Genomic DNA, 22299 nt, shown 5'->3' on the forward strand with positions numbered 1-22299 from the left:
ATCCCTCAAAACAATGAGGAGTTTGGTGGCACCTTATAGACAAACATTTATTTGGGCATAAGCTTTCGTGGGTTAAAAAACCCACTTCTTCAGATGCATGCAGCCATGCTTTCATGCATCTGAAGAAGTGGATTTTTACCCATGAAAGCTTATGCCCAAATAAATCTTTAAGAATAAAAGTTGTGCTTTCTATGATATACAATTGTTTCTCTCTAACAACAGTGTTCAACTAGTCCTGCAAAAGAGGGTTTTAAAATATTGCTTACTGCTAACCTCTATCTGGTCAACTTAATCCATTATTCAAATTCATTCATTCAGTTATTTTTTTTTTAAAATAGGTCGGCACTAAATGAAATCCCAAACCTTTTATTCTCTTGCACTTTAAAGCTAATGTAGTGGTTGTAAGGTAGAGCATATGTGAAAACTGGTCCCAAAGATCAATGCTCATAAACGTGGTCGATTTAGTTAGGGTTATTATGATTTTTCTTTTAAGAGAAATATGACTATTCAAAATTATTTGAAAAAGGATTTATTTTGTTTCTGCATACAAAATTGGATGAAAATAGCTAATGTAAAACCGTTTTTTTTAAAGAGATCAATGCTTAGTGACTCTTATTCTATCAGAATTTTGTGGAAAACTCACTTTACAGTTAACACTCACAAAATGCAGCTGCAATCTGTTTATTTCCCAATCTTATCAAAGTAGAGCACTAATTTTATTTAAGGATGATAAAGGATTTATATGAAATTCAGAGGTAAAGTTATATCGTTATTGCAATAGTCTCCATTTTATATGGGCTTCCCTACCCTTCCACCCCCATTCATATGTACAATAGAAGTTGGCTAGTATTTTTATGGGTAACATGACTTATTTCATCAGTTATTTAAAACAGCAGGATATTCAATTCATGCTAGAAGAAATCTTGGGTTCCCTTCCCCTCCTGAAGCTCAAGAGTTTTTACCACAAAATTTAGTTAGAAAAGTCAAAATGGACCAGACTCCACATGTATCAGATTTAACTAAAAAGGTAGTAAGTTGAATGTGCACTATTAGTTCAAAGACTTTTTTAAAGATTGCTTTTAGAGTTCAAAACGTTTTCATATAAAATGCTGACAAATATTAACATCCCCCCCAACATGCCTCCCCCACCCTCCCATCTTCATCCTCCCAATGTCAAAATGATTTTTAAAGACGTTTTCCCCAACAATTGCACATTGAGATGTGGACTTAACAACATAATGCTTCAAGTATGTTTCATGCCAATCATCAATAAGAGTCATAACATTACTGAAAAAAGTACACTTGTTCTTTTGGAAGCCTGAAAGAGACTTTCCATGGGAGTATGGTTAAACAACATTTTAAATTTAAAAAACTGAAAAAAACCCAAAATAAAATATACGACTTTCTTTGGACTTAAAGAAACAGTGTTAATAATTCCCATTTGAATATGAAGAAATAACCCCAGCAGGAATCTAGTTTCACTGTACTGCACAAAACCATGTACATGAAACAATAAAACATACAGATACTACCGTTGTTCAACTGTGTATGAATATACTACATCTGGCATGTAAGCATACATGGGAAATATACTGGCCACTCTGCAAACACGTTTTCTTAAGGCTGAACAAACCTTTGGATCCAGAAGTATTTCTTAATTGCGTTCTCTTTTCATCAGGATCAAGAGTTTAATTTCCCATAAAGAGGTGACTGTTTCATAATTAAATCATCATAATGAGATCACAGAGCATTGATTTCAAACTATTTGTAAATTCTCTGAATTGCACAGGTATGTGAAATAGTCCTCATTTTAAGGAAGTGTACATGGAAGAACATTTGTTTTCACAGACAAGAAATCCTTCTGGAAACGCAAGCAGATTACTCAACAGGTACTGAAATTTAGAACCTATAAACACACATTTTTTATATATATATATATATATATATATATATATATATATATATATATATATATATATTCCAACATGTCACTGTATAACAACGAAGATATTTTTTCAAAGAAAGGATTTTAATTTATCAGATGTAAAAAAAAGTCTAAGCAGACCATGTACTGTATGAACAAACAAAATTACTATGCCAACAGTTTTTATGGTAAAGGTATGTCACATACTGGCAGCAGAAGAGTATTGAAACTCGCAGTAATAAATAGCTCCAAATTAAGAATTTTCTACAACATTTCCTTAGAACACAGGACCAGTATTCTTCCTTTTATGGTGATCCTGTAGAACACCTTCACTTTTATATATATCTAATATTATAACATTAAAACAGACACAAGAATGTTGATGACAAACAATGCTGGATTCAGGACAGTACACAGTAACACTTTTTTGTTACAAGTCCTACTGGTTTATTGACTAAGGCTAGACAGCAAGTCATAGGATCCTATTTGGTGCATTTTTTACCATGGTCTAAGATCAATAAATGGATAGAACCAAGGACCTGTGGTCCAACCCACTGTGGCAGACTGGAGACAAATATTAGGGCCACTTTTTGGTCCCCCACTTCGTACCTTGTTTCCTGGAACTGCAAAAGTGGAAACAAGACTATAGTGTTTTAAGTGACTAGAGAAAGTCAGCAATAAGTGGCATTTTAACATGAGTAAGGTAACTAGGCTTGTGATGGTGCTGCATCAAAGGAGCATACATGGAAACCGAGTACTTGTAACATCTGGTAGTGTCATTCCCTCAATGACTTTAGAATATATGTATGCAATAATAAATAGATCAGTTATGTAATAAGGCAGTGTGTTGAACATGCATTCGTCTTGTGGACTGGAACACCACAGAGAGATACATGATACCATACACATTCATTAAGAACAAGTTTTTTTGTGGTTTTTTTTGTGTGGTTTTTTTTCAAGGCTATCCAGGCTAACTCTTCCAGAACATTTCCTTGGTGAGAAGAGCGATCCTCTGAGTCTTGTCACTTTTCCTCTCCTTTATCAAGAGATGATGACTGGCTTTAAAGAAAAATAAAGCTGAAGAGGGCTGTTTTTTTTTCCCTTTTGGTTGCATCACTTTGAATGTTTTATTTAAAAAACAGTTTTTGATGCAGCCAGATGCTGTATCCTCAGGATGTTCCAGATGTTTCCAGGTAACTCTGTAGTTTACGGACTGTGGTTTTGTCCAGTGAGCAAAGGTCAAAGTCAAAGGTTGTGTTTGTGATATGAAAGTGTCCAGTTTCTTCTATAAGGTTTACGATCTGGGAGGAGAAAGAGAAAAAGAATATTTAGGTGAAAATTCCATCCATTTTATATTTTTAGGATGTATTGCACAATTGAATGCTCCTACTAAAGTATTACTGTGTAATGAATACGAACAAGTCCACAAGACCACAATTGCAAAATAACAAATGGAACAAAATCAGAACCTTTTATGTTAAATTCCCCTTCCATCCCTCCCCTGAAGTTCCAGTAGTTTTGACAAAACAGAATCTTAATTCAAACTACACCTGTTTGTTCCCCGAGAACATAACAAATAAGGAAAAAAGAAAAGGAGTACTTGTGGCACCTTAGAGACTAACAAATTTATTAGAGCATAAGCTTTCGTGAGCTACAGCTCACTTCTGAGCTGTAGCTCACGAAAGCTTATGCTCTAATAAATTTGTTAGTCTCTAAGGTGCCACAAGTACTCCTTTTCTTTTTGCGAATACAGACTAACACGGCTGCTACTCTGAAACCTAACAAATAAGGGTATCCAAAACTAAGGTCAAACTCCAGCTTCAGCTAATTTCCAGCTGGAATTAACACCTAACAATAATTATTAGCACTGCAAAGAGGTTTTATTTTTAAATCTTAAAATCCTTTCACAAATTGCTAACTAATTATTTTAAAAAGTCTTTGGGAAGCATGGAGGTAAAATTTTTGGCCAGTGCATTTATCTGGCTCATAGCTAGGAATTCTGTTATTCAGATCATGATTGGTATTAAACCTTTTGCAAGTACAAACATTTGTAATATGTTTACCTTTAAAGAGGAAAACAAGGTCAAAGGGTTTTACAAGACAGAAATTGAGTACCACAGGCTAAGACAAAATGGTAAAAGAGAAGGAAAGCAGCACTGTCGTAAACTACTGCAATAAATATACTTACATTAAAGCTAATTATATATCTGTGTATATTTAAATCAACTAATAGTAGATTGTAAACGGTTTGGGACAGAGAGTCTTTTTATGTGTTTGAACAGCACCTAGCATAATGGAGCCCATGTCCACCTAGGGGCACCAAATAAAAAATAATAATAGATCTGTTTATAAAATGTCTTATGCATGTTTGGTGTCTGTTTTCCCATACGTGATCTGGTTTACTGGACACTTTGATAATGTTATCAAGCTTGTTATGTAATATTTGGCCTTTGATGACTGTTGGGATCCCGTAAACTCTTGGAGGAGGGGAACAATCCTTACAAAATAGTTACCAGTTTAAAACAAAACTTCACAAAAACACAAGTTCAGTTACAGTGGAAATCTCAACAGATCTTGCATCAATTGTTAATTCCAGGAATATCTACTACATCTTTTGGATTAACAACTCTACATCAAGTACGATATATTTTAAAGCAAAACAGGTGTTTAAAGTTAAACCACAAACTAATCTACTCAGGAAGAAAAGGGGAAACTCCTTTAGCTGGTGATGCAACATATTCGTCAGATTACCTAGTGTTCAGACATGTCCAGCCAGAAAAGGGGTGGTAGGGCCCTGCCAGGAATGGTGAAGGACATACGTGAGCTAGTTCATTTCACACTAAGGTTACGTCTACACTACACAGCTTTTAGCGACATGGCTGTGTCGTCATAGCTGTGCTGCTAAAAGTCGTGCAGTGTAGCCGCTGTTTGTCGGCTCTCCTGGCAAAAAAAAACCAAAACAAAAAACAAAAAACAAAAAAAAACCTTCTACCCCCAATAAGCGGCGTTTGCGTTGTTGGCAGGAGAGCACTCCTGCTGACAGCACACTGTTCATACTGGCACTTGTCGCAACAAAACTTTTGTCTTTCAGGTATGGGGGGGGGTTAAACATCTCTGAAAGACAAAGGTTTTGTCATTCAATTGCCAGTGTAGACATAGCCTGCATAAACGATCATTTATATCTGGAAAGAGCAGTTATGCTGAAAGCTGATTTTCTATAAAATTTAACTCTGAATAAATATATGCTATATGGCATGTATCTAGACAACCTAGTCACACTTAGGAAAGCAATACCATTATTTGTTAAATGTTGACAGTGAGGAAGGGGCAAGTGATAGCTCATGGAATCAGACTCCATATGCACCTGCTTTCCATTAGGCAGAACCCCAAGGCACCTCTTTCAGCTGGCAAACCGAGGGAGATGTGGTACCATGGCAGCTGCAATGCCAGTGAATCTACAATCACATGGATTATCTGGAATAAAGTCACAGAGGGAGCAGAGAGGACCGCTACTTCTCTCCACATTCTTTCCATCTCTATCTGTCTGGGAATTTAGAAATGCTCATTTGTCATGTCCATTCCACATGTTTAGCCACACCCAAGCTATACACAGCTCATTTAGCTGGGGTAGAGAATTCCTTATCCCAGCTCAAGAATCAAGTTATATGGAGCAAATCCTTGTTGCATAGGATTTGTTCCATTGTTTAGGAGTTAGCCCTTTTTCAACTAGATTGTTTTTCATTCCCTGACTTCAAACATTACAACCCTAGCTTTTCTGAGTTGGATCTTTTTAAAAGTCAATGTCACTAAGTATAAGAAACTTCTAATTTGTCTAAAGAAACTTCATCTTCCGCTTTAGAGTTAATTCTCACAACTCATTTCCTAAACAGTGAGATGACTGGTAATTAACTGTGGTTATGAATTTCCTTGAAAAGAACACACACAATTGTCACTCTTACAGAATGAATTTCTATAGCAGCATTACTGAGGTCTTACAACTCTGTCTTGGCCAACTGGATTGTGCTTGGCTACCCAATAGTGTAATAAATAGTGTTTTATGGATTTTATAGAAAAAAGCCTTCACACTCAGTTTTAGGATGAGAGGAAGCAGAAAAGGAACAAACAGAAACATATATTTCATTTTCTGAGGAAGAGGAAAAATAACCCCTTTGTTTAGTATATTGAAAGAAAAAGGTTCAGTTCAAATGTCTATTTCCCCAAGAGTTTCAAATGCACTTGAAACTTCTTGGCACAATATCATTTAACTACTCTGCAAATGCAACTGTCAAATATTACAGATGTGAGGGGATTTTGGAACCTACAGCATAAGCAAAGAGTATATAAGTGAATTTAGCTCCCCGATTTACAAGACTAATGAATTTAACAAACTATTTTGAAAAAAAAACCATTGGTACATTTGACACTATAAAAATATTCAAGACATTGCTTATCTTGAAAATGTGGATATTTGTGTAGAATTTTTTTTATATGGGCAACTGTTAAGGAGATTTCTTTAAATCCTGGATACGTCAAGACTGGAGATATTTATTTAAATTGTTTCTTAGACTATAAGCTCTTATGGGCAAGGGACTCTGCTTTTGTATGCATTTGTAAACCACATAGAACAATGGGGCCATGATCCTGATTAGAAGCTCTGGGTACTGCTGTAACAAACATTTTCTGCACATGCAGTTCTACTTTTGATTTGATGTTGAATTTTACCAATTTAGTACGAGACTTAGTTAAGTTACTCTTTCTGAATTTTAAATTACAGCCCATTTAAATTTTATTCAGACAAACATCTATCAGTTTCACTAAAACTTTGCATCATACTGTGCACATTACACTATGCTGTGTTACAATATGTTTGCACAAAATTATGATGGGCATATGGCCTCAACAGCTATCCTGCAATTGTAAAGCCCTGCAGCCCAAGCCCCTGGAGCCTGAGTCAGCTGATATGGGCTGATATGCGGGTGTTTCATTGCAGTGTAGGAGAGCTCTTGTATTTAAAACCTGCAAGCTTTCATGAAGTTAGATAATGGATTCTGACCCATCCCTATATGAAACAATCTGTTATAGATGCCTTATTTCGTTTCTGAGCACACTATCTAAACTGTTGTTCCTTTTCCAACAGTAGAAGAAAAACACTCCGATTAAAAATGATGGATAGAATATAGATTAGAATGACAAATCTGGTAAAAATACAATAGTTGTAGTGCAATGTAAATAACTTATTTAAAAAAAAAATAAAATAAAATAATCCAAAGACAACATTTATTTAATTTCTCCTCCCATTTTTATTCTTTCAACAAATGGTTCTTTCTCCCTGTACCAGAGAGGGAGAGGCTTACGACACTAATGCTAAATGAAATAATGTGCAGTGGGGTTGTGAATTGGAGGACTGGACTGCACCATTTGGAAACAAGATAAAAGTGAGAGAGAAGAATGACACTCGGAATTAAAACTGCTTTTTCTAACTACACAAATTCTTTTTCCCGAGATGGGGAAAAAGGTTCAGTTTGGATTTCAATTAGGCCAGACTCTGAATACTGAAAATCCAAGTTCAGATACTGCCCCTGGAATTGATTCTGGTTTATCAGCACTTCATTTAAAGCTGTGCCTCTCAGCTTTAGTTTTTTCACTTTGCAATTTTTAATCTAATACTTTCTACTTCATCTATCCATTTTATCATTAACAACCCACCCACCCACAACCTTTCCCATCACCTCAGGTCCTGCACTGAAATTAAGAGCAAAATTTTAAATGATGAAGCAAAATACTAGATACCAGACAGCAAAAAACTGCGATATGTGAAAACTTCTCTCTTGTAGAGAGAGTCCTCAGTCCTCTCTTGTGACAGGAACATGGGAAGAAATCCAGCCTCCTTTTGTAAAGTTAGGAATGTAATCCACATCACTAATGCATCGTCTCCAAATACAACAACTAGCTGGTAATCAAGTTTATGTACATTGGGGAAGGTAAGAGGTAACCCTCCTTAGAAGAATTTTGTTTAACAGGTTTCCCTGTGATACTGTGCCAGAACAGTACCCTTGGCTAACTTCCATAACAATACACTTGATTTTGAAATATAAAAACACTTAGGAGTGTCAGATGCATTTTTAAGAAACACAATACACTTTAAAAAATGAGATTAAAAACCTCTTTTATTGAGCAGTATCTACTCCAGGCTTTTTAAACCCCAGACTAAGTAATATAAACATTTTAACCCTATCCCTCATCCTGGTCTCAAGAAATATATCACTGTGTCAAGGACATCTGATAAATCAGAGTGAAATGAACCGCAAAAGTTTTAAGGGATGTACAAAAATACATCAGGATAGACCCTGACAGTTCTATGAAAAGCTTCTAAAATTTTGGCGTTCTTGAGTGCCTGCCAACGAGAGTAGTGTTCATGACTGATAATATTAGCACACACATCCTTATACTATTCAAAAATACTAGAAAAAGAATAAAGGTTTAGATTAGTTGCCAGGAAGCTTGACAGTTATAATGTTAGAAACACAACATTAAAATGTTTTACTCTGAGTATCCGGGCAGCAAAGTCCAAAAATATCCCATTTGTGAGCTTTGCTTTTTTGCTTTAATGTACAATTCTGTTTACACAATGTCACTCCAGCTCAGTTTTATCACCATCCATCATGCCACAACAATTTATCTGTCTTAAACAAGAAAACGAGCATGTGTGCATGAAGAGTCTAGAGTGCAAATGACAAACCCATTTTCGATGTATGGAGGGGTTTTAAACCATTTGATAGTTCCCAGATTTGTAAGCTTCCCTCAGATGCCCACATTTTCAAAATTTGGGTGCCTCCTGAAATTAAGCACCTAAATCTGTATTTAGATACCTACATGAATGGCTTGTTTTCCAGTGGTGCTGAGCACTTGCTATTTCCATTGATCACTCCCCATCCCTAGGCTTCAGAGCTCAAGCTCCAGCCGAGCCACAGCTTGAAAGCGCTGTATAAACAGCTATTTCTAGACCTCAAGGCCCACTAGCCTGAGTCTGTTAACCCATGCTGGGAGGCTTGCTCCCATGGACTGTGTAAACATACCCAATGATGCTCAGTGTTTTGGAAAAGCCCTTGACTGACAGAATTATGACGACAGTTTACATGAGTGGAGGATGTGTCCCCTTGCGCCTAAACACATGTGGTGAAATCCTGGCCCCTTGAATTTGATGGCAAAATTCCCAGTGACTTCAATGGGGTCAGGATTTCACCCATGGTGACTAAGTATGAATCCATTGGTCGAGATGTAAGCTTGAGTACTGGTAAATGGCTAACTTAATCTGCTGCTGTTTCACTTCTAATTGCATAAAAGCTGTTGCATTATTAGAAGAAATCTCAATCCCTTCCATTTATCATACATATTCCCTAGAATAGAAAATGAGGAAGATTTTTTTTTAAATGTGATTTTTGTTGCCATTTCTATCTGGTAGCACGCCCTCCCACCTCCCCCTACCCCCATACACAAATACTAATAAATAGATTTCCCACATGTCCCAGTTCTTGGTCATCTGATCTTTTGCATCTACATTCTCCCTCTTGGCCAATTCGTATGTACCTTTAGCCTTAACTACCACTTTTACATTGATATTACTCAAATATGTATCATCTGACATCTATAATGTCGTATAATACTACTCTTGTCTGCTCTCCCTGCCTCAAACTTGTGGACTCATCTTAGCTTCCTTCAACTAATTGTCTCTCAGAGAATTGCTTCTCTTGGGCAAGAGCAGCATCCTCAATCAGCTACATCTTTCTTTCTTTGTTCTTCAACTGAACTCCTGTTTGTCATCACCATGCATACACTTGGTGACAAGTAAGACTAAAAAACTTCCCTCCTTCTTCCATAGTCCTCAATTCTGCATCTCTCATCAGATATTCAGCATGGCCTACAAGAATATCTGCTTCAACTTTAACCCCGCTAAAGTCCTGATCTATGCTTTCATTTCTTCTTCCTCTGATTTGTAACCCTTTATGTCCCTGCTCTTCAGACTATCACATGCAGAATACTGCTGCTTGCTCTCCTGTATACCAAAAGAGACCATAACCTCCTCCCAAAGAATCATAGAAGATTAGGGTTGGAAGAGACCTCAGGAGGTCATCTAGTCTAATCCCCTGCTCAAAGCAGGGTCAACACCAACTAAATCATCCCAGCCAGGGCTTTGTCAAGCCGGGCCTTAAAAACCTCTAAGGATAGAGATTCCACCACCTCACTAGGTAACCTATTACAGTACTTCATCACCCTCCTAGTGAAATAGTGTTTCTTAATATCCAACCTAGACCTACCCCACTGCAACTTGAGACCATTGCTTCTTGTTCTGTCATCTGCCACCACTGAGAACAGCTGAGCTTCATCCTCTTTGGAAACCCCCTTCAGGTAATTGAAGGCTGCTATCAAATCCCCCCTCACTCTTCTCTTTTGCAGACTAAATAAGCCCAGTTCACTCTGCCTCGCCTCATAAGTCATATGCCCCAGCCCCCTAATAATTTTCATTGCCCTGGACTCTCTCCAATTTGTCCACATCCTTTCTGTAGTGGGGGGGACCAAAACTGGACACTATACTCCAGGTGTGGCCTCATCAGTGCTGAATACAGGGGAATAATCACTTCCCTCGATCTGCCGGCAATGCTCCTATTAATACAGTCCAATATGCCGTTGGCCTTCTTGGCAATGAGGGCACACTGCTGACTCATATCCAGCTTCTCATCCACTGTAATCCCCAGGTCCTTTTCTGCAGAACTGCTGCTCAGCCAGTCGGTCCCCAGCCTGTAGCTGTGCATGGGATTCTTCCTTCCTAAGTGCAGGACTCTGCACTTGTCCTTGTTGAACCTCATCAGGTTTCTTTTGGCCCAATCCTCCAATTTGTCTAGGTCACTCTGGATTCTATCCCTACCCTCCAGCATATCTACCTCTCCCCACAGCTTAGTGTCATCCATGAACTTGCTGACGGTGCAATCCATCCCATCATACAGATCATTAATGAAGATGTTGAACAAAACCAGCCCCAGGACCAACTCCCGGAGCACTCCACTTGATACCAGCTGCCAACTAGACCTTGAGCCGTTGACCACTACCCGTCGAGGCCAACAATCTAGCCAGCTTTCTGTCCACCTTAGAGTCCATTCATCCAATCCATACTTTTTTAACTTGCTGGCAACAATACTGTGGGAGAACGTATCAAAAGCTTTGCTAAAGTCAAAATATATCACATCCACCGCTTTCCCCATATCCACAGAGCCAGTTATCTCATCATAGAAGGCAATCAGGTTGGTCAGGCATGACTTGCCCTTGGTGAATCCATGTTGACTGTTCCTGATCACCTTCCTCTTCTCCAAGTGCTTCAAAATGGATTCCTTGAGGACCTGCTCCATGATTTTGCCAGGGACTGAAGTGAGGCTAACCAGTCTGTAGTTCCCCAAGTTCTCTTTCTTCCCTTTTTAAAATATGGGCACTATATTTGTCTTTTTTCAATTGTCTGGGACCTCCCCCAATCGCCACGAATTTTCAAAGATAATGGCCAACGGCTCTGCATTCACATCAGCCAACTCCCTCAGCATCCTTGGATGCATTAGATCTGGACCCAAGGAATTGTGCATGTCCAGCTTTTCTAAATAGTCCTTAACCTGTTCTTTCACCACTGAGGGCTGCTCACCTCCTCCCCATACTGTGTTGCCCAGTGCAGTAGCCTGGGAGCTGACCATGTCTGTGAAGACTGAGGGAAAAAAAAAAAGCATTGAGTACTTCAGCTTTTTCCACATCATCTGTCACTATGTGCCTCTCCCATTCAGTAAAGGTCCCACACTTTCCCTGACCACCTTCTTGTTGCTAACATACCTGTAGAAACCCTTCTTGTTACCCTTCACATCCCTTGCTAGCTGCAACTCCAATCGTGCCTTGGCCTTCCTGATTACACCCCTGCATGCTCAAGTAATATTTTTATACTCCTCCCTAGTCATCTGTCCAAATTTCCACTTCTTGCAAGCTTCCTTTTTGAGTTTAAGCTCACCAAAGATCTCACTGTTAAGTCAAGCTGGTTGCCTGCCATATTTGCTATTCTTTCTGCACTTTGGGATGGTTTGTTCCTGCGCCCTCAATAAGGCTTCTTAAAATACAGACAGCTCTCCTGGACTCCCTGCCCCCCTCATATTAACTTCCCAGGGGATCCTGCCCATCAGTTCCCTAAGGGAGTCAAAATCTGCTTTTCTGAAGTCCAAGGTCCGTATTTTGCTACTCTCCTTTCTTCCTTTTGTGAGGATCCTGATCTCAACCATCTCATGGTCACTGCTGCGTAGATTGCCACCCACTTCTACTTCCCCTACCAATTCTTCCCTGTTTGTAAGTAGCAGGTCAAGAGGAGCACGGCCCCTAGTCAGTTGTTTCAGCATTTGTTCCAGGAAGTTGTCCCCAACACACTCCAAACACTTCTTGGATTGTCTGTGCATTGCTGTATTGTTCTCCCAGCAGATGTCAGGGTGATTGAAGTCCCCCATTAGTACCACGGCCTGTGACCTGGAAACTTCTGTTAGTTGTCCGAAGACAGCTTCCTCTACTTCATCCTTCTGATCCAGTGGTCTATAGCACACACAAACCACGACATTACCCTTGCTGCTCTTGCCTCTAAACTTAACCCAAAGACTCTCAACAGGCTTTTCTCCAGTTTCAAACTGGAGCTCTGAGCAATCATACCACTCTCTTACATACAATGCAACTCCTCCACCTTTCCTCCCGGTACCTGTCCTTCCTGAACAGTTTATATCCATCCATGACAGTGCTCCAGCCATGTGAATTGCCGCACCACGTTTCTGTTATTCCAATCACATCGTAGTTCCTTGACTGTGTCAGGACTTCCAATTCTTCCTGCTTGTTTCCCAGGCTTCTTGTGTTCGTGTACATGCACCTAAGATAACTAGCTGATTGCCCTACTTTCTCAGTATGAATCAGGAGGCTTCCCGTCTTGTACCCTCTTCCTTGTGTTTCTCCAATCTTTCTCCGTAGTCCTTCAATTCCATCCTAGGTGCCACTTCAAAACTGCCCTCATTTTTAAAACCCTACATATACAGACTCCGGTTTCTCTCTCCCATATTTCCTCCCTCTGCTCCTCTCTAATATGGACCGATGAAAGGTTTCTTTAAAGGTAAAGTCCTGTTACCAACAATCAAGGCATTAAAAGATTTTTCTATATGAAGTTATTACTATAAATAAGTCCTGGTGTCAGAGAGAGTTTGCTAACATAGAAAATGGGTAACTACTCTTGCTCTTTTTTCTAGTTTAATTGGATGGCAGAAGCCTTTTGTGGCCAATATTTTACAACTCCTAGCTACATCAGCAAAATAACATTTTACCGCTGTCTTGGCCTGAATAACCTTTCCATAAATTCAGCTTTCATTGGACCTGTACTAACAGGCTGGAGCACATTCACAGCTCAGGGACAAGATTTGTAGAGCAACGATCTCACAAGGTGCTGGATAGTATTGGTCCTTAATAAACCTAACTTTTATAACAGGAGTTCATCAGTCACTAAGCCAGGTTTAGACATGCATTATGGTATCATAATCACACTCTTCACATGCATTATGAAACAAAGATCAAAGAATGAGTGCTTTCAATCCTCTGAGAAACTCAATTCGTATAAAACAACATTTGCCCTGGACAATCTTGAAGTCAGTTTATAATTCATGGAGTTTTGTTTTTACATTTCTTTACTCGTCGTAGTCAGAATGGGAAGTTGAGGATCCCCATTTAAATTCAGTCACTCTTCAGAGGGTCCCCATCCTAGTTCTCTAACAAGGGAGTGAGGAATCAAAGCAAGTAACCTCTCCAACACCAGTGATGCTCCAATATCAGACACAAAAGGTGCTTCCATGACTTAAACCACCATCTTTCCACCAATGACAGAAAACTCACCTCCATAAGAAACTTCAACACCATTAGGCCAAGAAGAGAAACAGTAAAATTACTGACACAACTTAGATTATCCTACCATTTCCCTATTTATTTTTTGGCTCACTTTCACCTCCATCTCCTGTTTGTGTTGACAGTTTTAAAGATGGTTTAAAAAATTTTTCACTTGCCACTTCCAGCCCCCTAGGTCCTATGCTGTGATGAGTTATGCAAGCCCTTCTGGAGTTAGTCTTTCCCACCATTTTGCTTGGTGAGAGACGATTCTTCTACTGGCAACGAAGAGCAAATGAATGCTAGCGGCAAAGTGTGATTGGAAACAACAATATGTTAAAGACATACTAAACTTGGACAAGAATATACTTAGAGATTAAATTTGACACAGTCAGCCGGGGTCCTGTTTAACTAGAAATATCCAAATCTGAGATCTTCTATGTTATACTGAACTTGCACTACTTTCTGATGATCAGTCACAAAAGAATGTGTGAGCAAATATGCACTCATGGATTAACGCTGAAGGTCTGTAAAGTATTTTGTTATTATATGTACTTATGCAAGTGTTGAGAAATTTACTGAGTGATTGCAATCAACTGGAAGTGGTAAAAATCTCAATAAAGTGCCTATCACTGTGGTATCTAATTGCTGTAAACATAATAAAGCCATCTGTACTACAATTACTTCTGCTTTGTTAATAATGTGAATTATTTCATCTCTACCCATTTGTAATCCAACAGTACCTGACAATGCCGAGATCACTGAATGCAGAGAGAATATAATGTAAGTCATTTCTTACCACTATATAATGCCATCAGAGTATTTGAAGCTTTTTTAGTTCTGACCAACTAGTTTACACCAAAGTAATCAATTGTCTCCCACGACTGAGGAAGATTAAGTAATGAATATACTGTGTTTTACCATAAAGTGACATTTGTTTTCATGATTACTCTTAGAAACTGTATTTAATTGCTTTTCACCAAGGATTTTGTCATGGTTTTCCAAAAAACAGGATTCTTGCCCAATTGTGCAATATTTCTATTCATTTTGCCCTCCCACAGATCATATTTTATTAGCCTGTGTCCAATTTTCAAGAATCAGCAGCTTGAGAAATGTACTGATCAATATTGTAAATTAGTGACAACATTTAGCTCAAATAAGCACCATTTTTATATCTCTCAATAAATCTGGAAAACTCAAGGGGATCGATTCTAACTCAAAAGTGTGCTCATATGTGGCAATGGAATAAAAAAATGTGTGTGATATAGTTCTTTAGGTCGTACTTTCTTAATAGGCAATATATTATGCAGTCTCAGGCCCGAGAGCTATGAAGTCAGATTATAAAGCTTTAGGTTAAAAGAGGAAGAACAGATTTGGCTTCTTGACTTTGCTGAGCACTCTGATACTGCACAAGAGCTCTCCTCACCTGTTGCAGTACATGCCTTTCCCTCAATGTCATTAATCTTCTGTGGAGCTCTACTAGTTCATCGAGATATGCCTGAAAACAATCCCCCCCCCAACAAAGAACCTGTTAAGGAATAGTTATGTATTTCCACAAACTCCAGATTTAGTACAGAGTATTTACAACAGCATTTGTATTCTCATTTGACTTGTTCTCTTTGGTTTGGCAAGGGAACTAAACATTTAACTCCAACCAACTAATCAGTATGTGATCCAAGCAACCACCAGTTAAACCTTTTTACTTCATAATACTGAAAAACTTTAAGGGGCCTTTGAAGTAATTTTGCTATATCGGATATTTAAAAGAATTTCACAAAATCCTGTTTGTTCTCCAGTATGACAGAAGTTTGCATTCTATCACCGAGGGCCATTTTTGAAATTGATGAGCCACTGAATCCTGAAGAGCAAGTTGAATAATGGGCAGGAGGTTTTAAGATGCATGAAGGCGTATGTAAGAAAAAGTGAGCTGGTTATTCAGAGGGGATCAATCCCCTCCCCCGACCCTCTTGGAACTTAAACACTAATTCACACCAAGGGCAAATCCTTCCACTCCCTACCACAATAAAACTTATCTACATCTCTTCTCATCTATGGCTGCCCCCTAGCATTTATGAAGTAACACACGGGTACCAAACCTGGAGGTCACAGCTTCCAAGGGAGTTGAAAACTGGTCTGAGGGGAAGGGAGCAAAGGGTCATAATCATACCTCTTTTCATGGTTACTTTTTTTTTTTTTTTCCATTGTAACACATGATCATGGATGGAAAAGATTTAGAACTGCTGGTCTAACAAAGCAGTGCTACGTTCTAGGTCATAGACAATCTGGGATTGGGAAACCAAATTAGGAGTCTCAGACTCGTGGTAGCACAATGAGGTTACTACTCGTAAATTCTAAACCATTTTGGGGCATACACTGGGAGATTACGCTATGTTAACTAACACAACATTAAAACCCATGTTAGAACGCACTTAACCATGGCCAGCTGACAAAATTAAGCACGATAATCCCTCTGCATGCTGAGTGCTAATGTATGCTTAGCGTAATGCTAGTTAATGTGTTATATCACACTCTCATTTCCCAGTGAACATCAGCCCTTGGAAAGGATTCTGTAAAATATTTCTCTTGATTGCCTGAGACTTATATTGTAAGTTCTTTAGTGTGGGAACTGTCTTTTATTTGTCCTATAAAGCACTATGCATATTTGTGGCGCTATATACATAAAACAAACAATAGGTGGTAGATCCCCACCCAGCTAAATTTGAGGGGACAATGCTTGCAAAGAGAAAAAGAGAAAAGCACACTGCTGTATTTAAGAAACACTTAGAGCAGAGATATACTAACCAGTGAGTTTTCTGTTTTGTAACAAAAATAATACTGTAAAAGGGATGTAGAAGAGAAAATATAATAATTTAATGTGGTTTTCTAAATACTTTATTGCCATCACACTCATATTTACCTTATCACAATCACCATTCTTTATTTGTTTATCAGATTTACTTTGCTTTATTGGACTTTTCACTTCTAGAATCTGGAAAAGAAACAGAAAATGCTCTAAGTATTAAGTGCATCTTTGGGCTGTATGAATTTTAAAAAATTAAGAAAACATTTTAAAAATGCTGTTACATAAAAACACAAAGAATATAAAAATATCTGCAGGAAACCACAACCAAACCTTGCAAATAACCCTTCACAATCTTTGACCTAACAAAGCTACTCAATCTTCTTTTTTTAGAAGTAACTTGCATCACAAAATGCTGAATCATGAAGAGATGGTTATAAGAGTAATACTGATACTAAATAAATTGATTCTATATCATTTTAAAGCTTCCTGGACTGTATTTGGTATGGTCTTCATTTGAATCTTGGCAGGTTAAGAGGTCTAAATTTTTGAATATATGCATAGTGCTGAGGCAAACTCTACCTCCTTGGTAAAGGCTACATGCATTTAATGTACAGTATGATCAATATGTTTTCTTATTATCTTTATTGTTGTCTGCCTTTTCTGAAGGATACAGTTTTTGAAATGTAGCTAATCTAGTGTTTGGACGACCTGCAATTGTGCAAAAAGAGTGTTTATTCAAAGATAATGATCATGCATTTACATAGCACCTTTCATCCAGTATGATTACAAGCTACTTTACAAACTTGGGCCTACAGAGTTATATTATGTACCTGTGTCTCTTCATCAAATGCTGAAATTTAGTCACCTCTAGGTAAAGGATGTGTCAAATAGTCAAGAGTACACAATGCTACTATATGACAGTTTTAGGACAGATGTGAGGAATGGGATTTTTTTCCATTTGAAACTGAGTTTACGTAATCAGAATGTTATTACCCAGTTTGGAGTGTGGCCAGTTGCTGTGAAAAGTGTCATGGGCTGTTTAACGGTCACAAATGATTTCTGTTTTACACCTCATCACAAAGAATCTCTCTCCAGTAGCACAGTTTCCCCTAACAACGTGCTGGATTATCATAACACAACACCAACTTCAAAATGAAAATTACTCAGTCAGGGCTTGTTAAAAATGAAGATTTTTTGATACCCTTATGCCCCAACTTGGGCCTTTCATCAGTTCCCACCAACTCCTGGTATCTCCCCCAACTTCCGTAGTCCCCACAGATCGCACCTAGGGTGTTACCTTGGGTGATTGCCACCTTATAAATGAGAGAGCGATAGAGAGAAAAAGAGAGAGAGAAGTATGCAGCTACTTTCCAACACAGACAAGAAGACTATATGTCTGTTTTATCCTAACTAACTGTTTATTTTACAAAGGGTGGTACGTGCCCAGAATTGCAACACATCAAGCTCACCTGAAAAAATTCTTAGATTTAACAAACTCCAGGCTATTGCAGTTTGGGGTGGAGGAAGATAAATCTTGTCTTGACAAAATGTGAATGCTTCTGGGCAAAATGCCAGGCTTTTCAGGTATTTCTTTGTTTTTCTTATATTTGTTTATTTTTAATGGGAAAAAGCTTTTCTCAGTTTACCTAGGAGTGATGAAATTTTGATACATGGTAGCCCTAACATCAGAAATGGTTTTCATATGATTTCACTAGCCTGGGACACAGATAAAGCTTGAAGGAGTTGCTCACTTATAATCTGCCAAATGTGGCTATTGAAATCCAGTAGCTTCCCCACATGCCGTAGGTCATTCTCTCCAATAACCGAAGCACCCTAGTTTGGATGAGATGTGTCACTATACAGGTTAGAGAACGCTTATACAAAGGCTCATATTAACTCAGTATTTGTAATGCTCAAACCTGCCTGAAACTGATTCCTTCAGTTACTAATCTGTAGAGGGTAGTGTTTTCCCTAATCTGTAACAGTATGGTTCTGTAGTGTGAACCTATTTTGTAATACAGACCTGTTTATACCAGTCAGGAAGATCATGGCAGTACCTTGCTGGCAAGAACCATGTTTAAATATGGTTCTGACTAACACAATTGGAATTCTAGTACAGGTAGGCCTGACCATTCCCCAAAGTATACTTTCTACCTCATCTATTAAAACAGTGTGTGAATGCTTTAAGATAGTGAGCTGTTCACTTCCAACTGGTATCTCTTTAAATACTCTATGCTGTTTGGAGAAACCAAATGAGCACATGGGAGTTTATGGTGCTCATTGGAGTAGACAGGCATGGCATGAGAGACAGTGGCCAAATGCATTGTGCCTAGTGAGAGAGAAAGATACAGTTATTATTTCCCTGCAAAAACCAGGTGAGATTTTCAAAAAGCAACCAGCTTTGGTTATCCCTATGAAAAGATTATTCATTTTTCTTGCACTCCAGTCTCCAAAGGAAGATTGCCCAGAATTAAGTGATAGCTGAAAGGAAATTGAAATGTCAATTTATGTATGTTTGTAAAAGTGATCTCTCTCCTGAGTTCATGTAGAAATCAATTTTAAAATATTTAGAGAATTTTTGATTGCTCCTATTAATGCTTACCGACTGTAAAATAACATGGACTTCTTTATTGTTATTACAGGTACTCCTGCTAAACACAGAGCATGTCTCCTTTTCTGCAGCATATCCTAATCTAATTGATATAAACAAATTATTCACATATTGCTGTTAGCATCGATACATTTATGTGTTATTGGAAAAGGAATGGACGGCGTTTTATTTATTTCAGGAAAGAGAATTCATTTTCCTGAAGGAAGTGCTGTCTAGGCTCATCTGTAACACACAAGTTAAATTTTTTTTTATTAAATTTTTTATTAAATTTTTTAATTAAAACCGTGGATCCATTTTATCCACATTGTAATAACATGTACTTATTCTCATTTAACTTAGCCTGGCTATATGAGAGTTTAGAGTGTGACCAAGTTTCGTCTGCGGTAGATTTATGTTCTGTTTTGTCACCAAACACAAGTATATAAATGACTTTAGTTATACATCTTTATACATTGTGAATGTCAATTGCTTTAAAGGTAATAGCAAATGCATACATTGTAGTATGCATATGTGTTATAAAAACTCCATTAATTTAAAAAGATGCTATGATCTAACAGATTAGGTTTGAGGACCTCCTGAGTTCTAACCTTTGTTTGCTACTGACTCATTGTGTAGATTTGGGTCAGTTAACTTCCTTTCAGTTTCTACAGCTGCCAGATGGGACAACGCTACTTACCTATCTCAACAGTGCTACAAAGACTAGCTACTATTTTGACAGTGCTAAGCATTATTTACTATAAATATAACAAAATGCTTTATCTAATATGATTGATTATGGTTGATTACAACTTTGAGATGAAGACGAAATGGAAAAAAAATCCTGATTACATGTGAACCAAAGTAACACCAAGAGATGAGGACTGCTACTGTACAGCCAGGTCATAACAAGTTTACCTTTTACAACAGTATGACTTAATATATACAAAAGTGTTGTCTTCCTCAGAATACTGCCAAACACATTGCTCATCTGCTTTACAGAGAATATTTGTTCAGCCAAATATATTCAAGCTCAGGGTAAAAGAAAATTATTTACTTAGTCTGAAAATTAAAGCAATCAAGGGCACAGGGCTAGCTCCAAAGCTGTTAGTGCAGATACACCACTCTTGTATGTAGGGAACCTCACTGTACCTGATTGTTGGTGGTTTTTAATAAAGGTGGTGGAGGTTCATGATGTAGCGGTGAGGAAGCTGAACTGCTGTCACTGTCACTACCGTCACTTAGACTAACCCTGAGGAAAAAGAGAGCCACAGAAATCAGATATAAAAACAAAGGCTGAACACACTGCCACTCCTAGATCACACTTGTAGGTGGAACACTGAGAATGTTCTTTGCTACACAAGCTGTTGTTAGTTACTGGAATTTTGAAAGTGCAGCTGTGCTGTCAGTAAAGGGCAGGCACCCAAGCAGAAGTCACCCTGCTGCTGCTTTGAAGCCTTCCAGTGGAATAAGAACTGTGTACTATGGAGAACTGGAATAGCTGCGCTCACATAGATCCTTCACCTCGATGACTGAAGTGCTACATTGTTTAGTTAATAGTGTCACTAGTAAACAGAATCTCAATGAGGCAGGTGTCCCAACTGCAGAACCCCCAGGAAATTGTGGGCAGGAAGAACAGATTCTTAAAACATTTTAAAGAATAAAATGTGAATTCACCACAGCTACTCTTTCTTCCTTCCATAATCTTCCAAGCTTGCATACTTCCTGCTTCTATAAGTGCTTCACTAAAAGTTCATTAAGATAATAATTTCATCAGAAAATAATTTTATTACATTCTTTTTTCTGATTGACAAAGCACTTTTTCCACTCCAATGTTCTGCATAACACACAGTAACATACACTGACACTGTGGGAGTTTGAAGATTCTTAGGAGCTTTTTCTTTCTCAATGTCATTTATCAGAACTTACTGGTCTAATGCATCACAAACATGGCAGCTACCAACACAATCACGATCTTTGTTGGGATCCTATCTGTATCCTTTTATCCTATACCCCGAAGTCATAAGACTCAAAAGCAAGAGGAATGAGGTTCTATGAATTACCGTGCAATAACCCTGCAAAGGTCCGTTTCCTATTAACCTACAAACTGTAAGCATTGTAAAGACAGATGGTTTTTGCTCTAAGAGACAGATGGATTGAAATTGGACATTTCGAGGGAAAAAGTTGCACGTAAGAGGAATACAGTAGAACCTCAGAGTTATGAACTGACCAGTCAGCCACACACCTCATTTGGAACCAGAAGTATGCAATTAGGCAGCAGCAGAGATGGGGAAAAAGAGGCAAATACAGTACTGTGTTAAACATAAACTACTAATAATATATAGAAAGCAGCATTTGTCTTCTGCATAGTGCAGTATCAAAGCTGTATTAAGTCAATGTTCAGCTGTAAACTTTTGAAAGAACAACCATAATGTTTTGTTCAGAGTTACAAACATTTCAGAGTTACAAACAACCTCTATTCCCTATATGTTTGTAACTCTGAGGTTCTACTGTAGTTCATTTTCTATACAGGTTTCAGAGTAGCAGCCGTGTTAGTCTGTATTCGCAAAAAGAAAAGGAGTACTTGTGGCACCTTAGAGACTAACAAATTTATTAGAGCATAAGCTTTCGTGAGCTACAGCTCACTTCATCGGATGCATAAAGCTTATGCTCTAATAAATTTGTTAGTCTCTAAGGTGCCACAAGTACTCCTTTTATTTTCTATACACTATCACTGCTGACCATTTGAATTTTGCATACATTCAATTTTATTAATTTTCAGCTGCCTTATTAAGTTATACCCCACTAATAATCTATGGGCTTCCTTTGCAGTTTACTCCAGGGGGAATTCTGCACCCCTGCGCAATGCAGAATTTTGCAGAAATTAACATTGTGCACACACAGAATTTCCTTTCCCCCACGGAAATGGCCCACAGTGCTGCTAGCTACCACTAGGGGTCACTGGACTCCGCAGAGCCAGCTTACACATAGAAGACACTGCTGGGGAAGTGGCGGGGAGGGCCTAGAGGGCCCCTGCATCCTGGCAGATGCAGTTCTAGCATG

At 38.2% G+C, this 22299-nt stretch overlaps 1 protein-coding gene across 6 annotated transcripts in view; it reads right to left on the reverse strand.

The window, feature by feature from the left end:
• Positions 1-389: 389 nt before the first annotated feature.
• The window catches only part of MLLT3 (MLLT3 super elongation complex subunit), a 235518-nt gene continuing 213608 nt past the window's right edge, over positions 390-22299 (reverse strand). The window contains exons 10-13 of one of the 6 annotated variants that reach the window (XM_038403553.2): positions 20389-20488; positions 16764-16835; positions 15273-15344; positions 390-3225 (exon numbers count right to left, since the gene is read on the reverse strand). In XM_038403553.2, the coding sequence (XP_038259481.1) occupies positions 3094-3225; positions 15273-15344; positions 16764-16835; positions 20389-20488 (376 nt within the window). In that variant the 3' untranslated portion in view covers positions 390-3093. The remainder of the gene's footprint in view (positions 3226-15272; positions 15345-16763; positions 16836-20388; positions 20489-22299) is intronic. The other 5 variants (XM_038403556.2, XM_038403551.2, XM_038403559.2 and 2 more) reach the window with 5 other exon arrangements.

Source organism: Dermochelys coriacea, chromosome 5 (assembly GCF_009764565.3).
Source record: "Dermochelys coriacea isolate rDerCor1 chromosome 5, rDerCor1.pri.v4, whole genome shotgun sequence".
Lineage (NCBI taxonomy): Eukaryota > Metazoa > Chordata > Testudines > Dermochelyidae > Dermochelys > Dermochelys coriacea.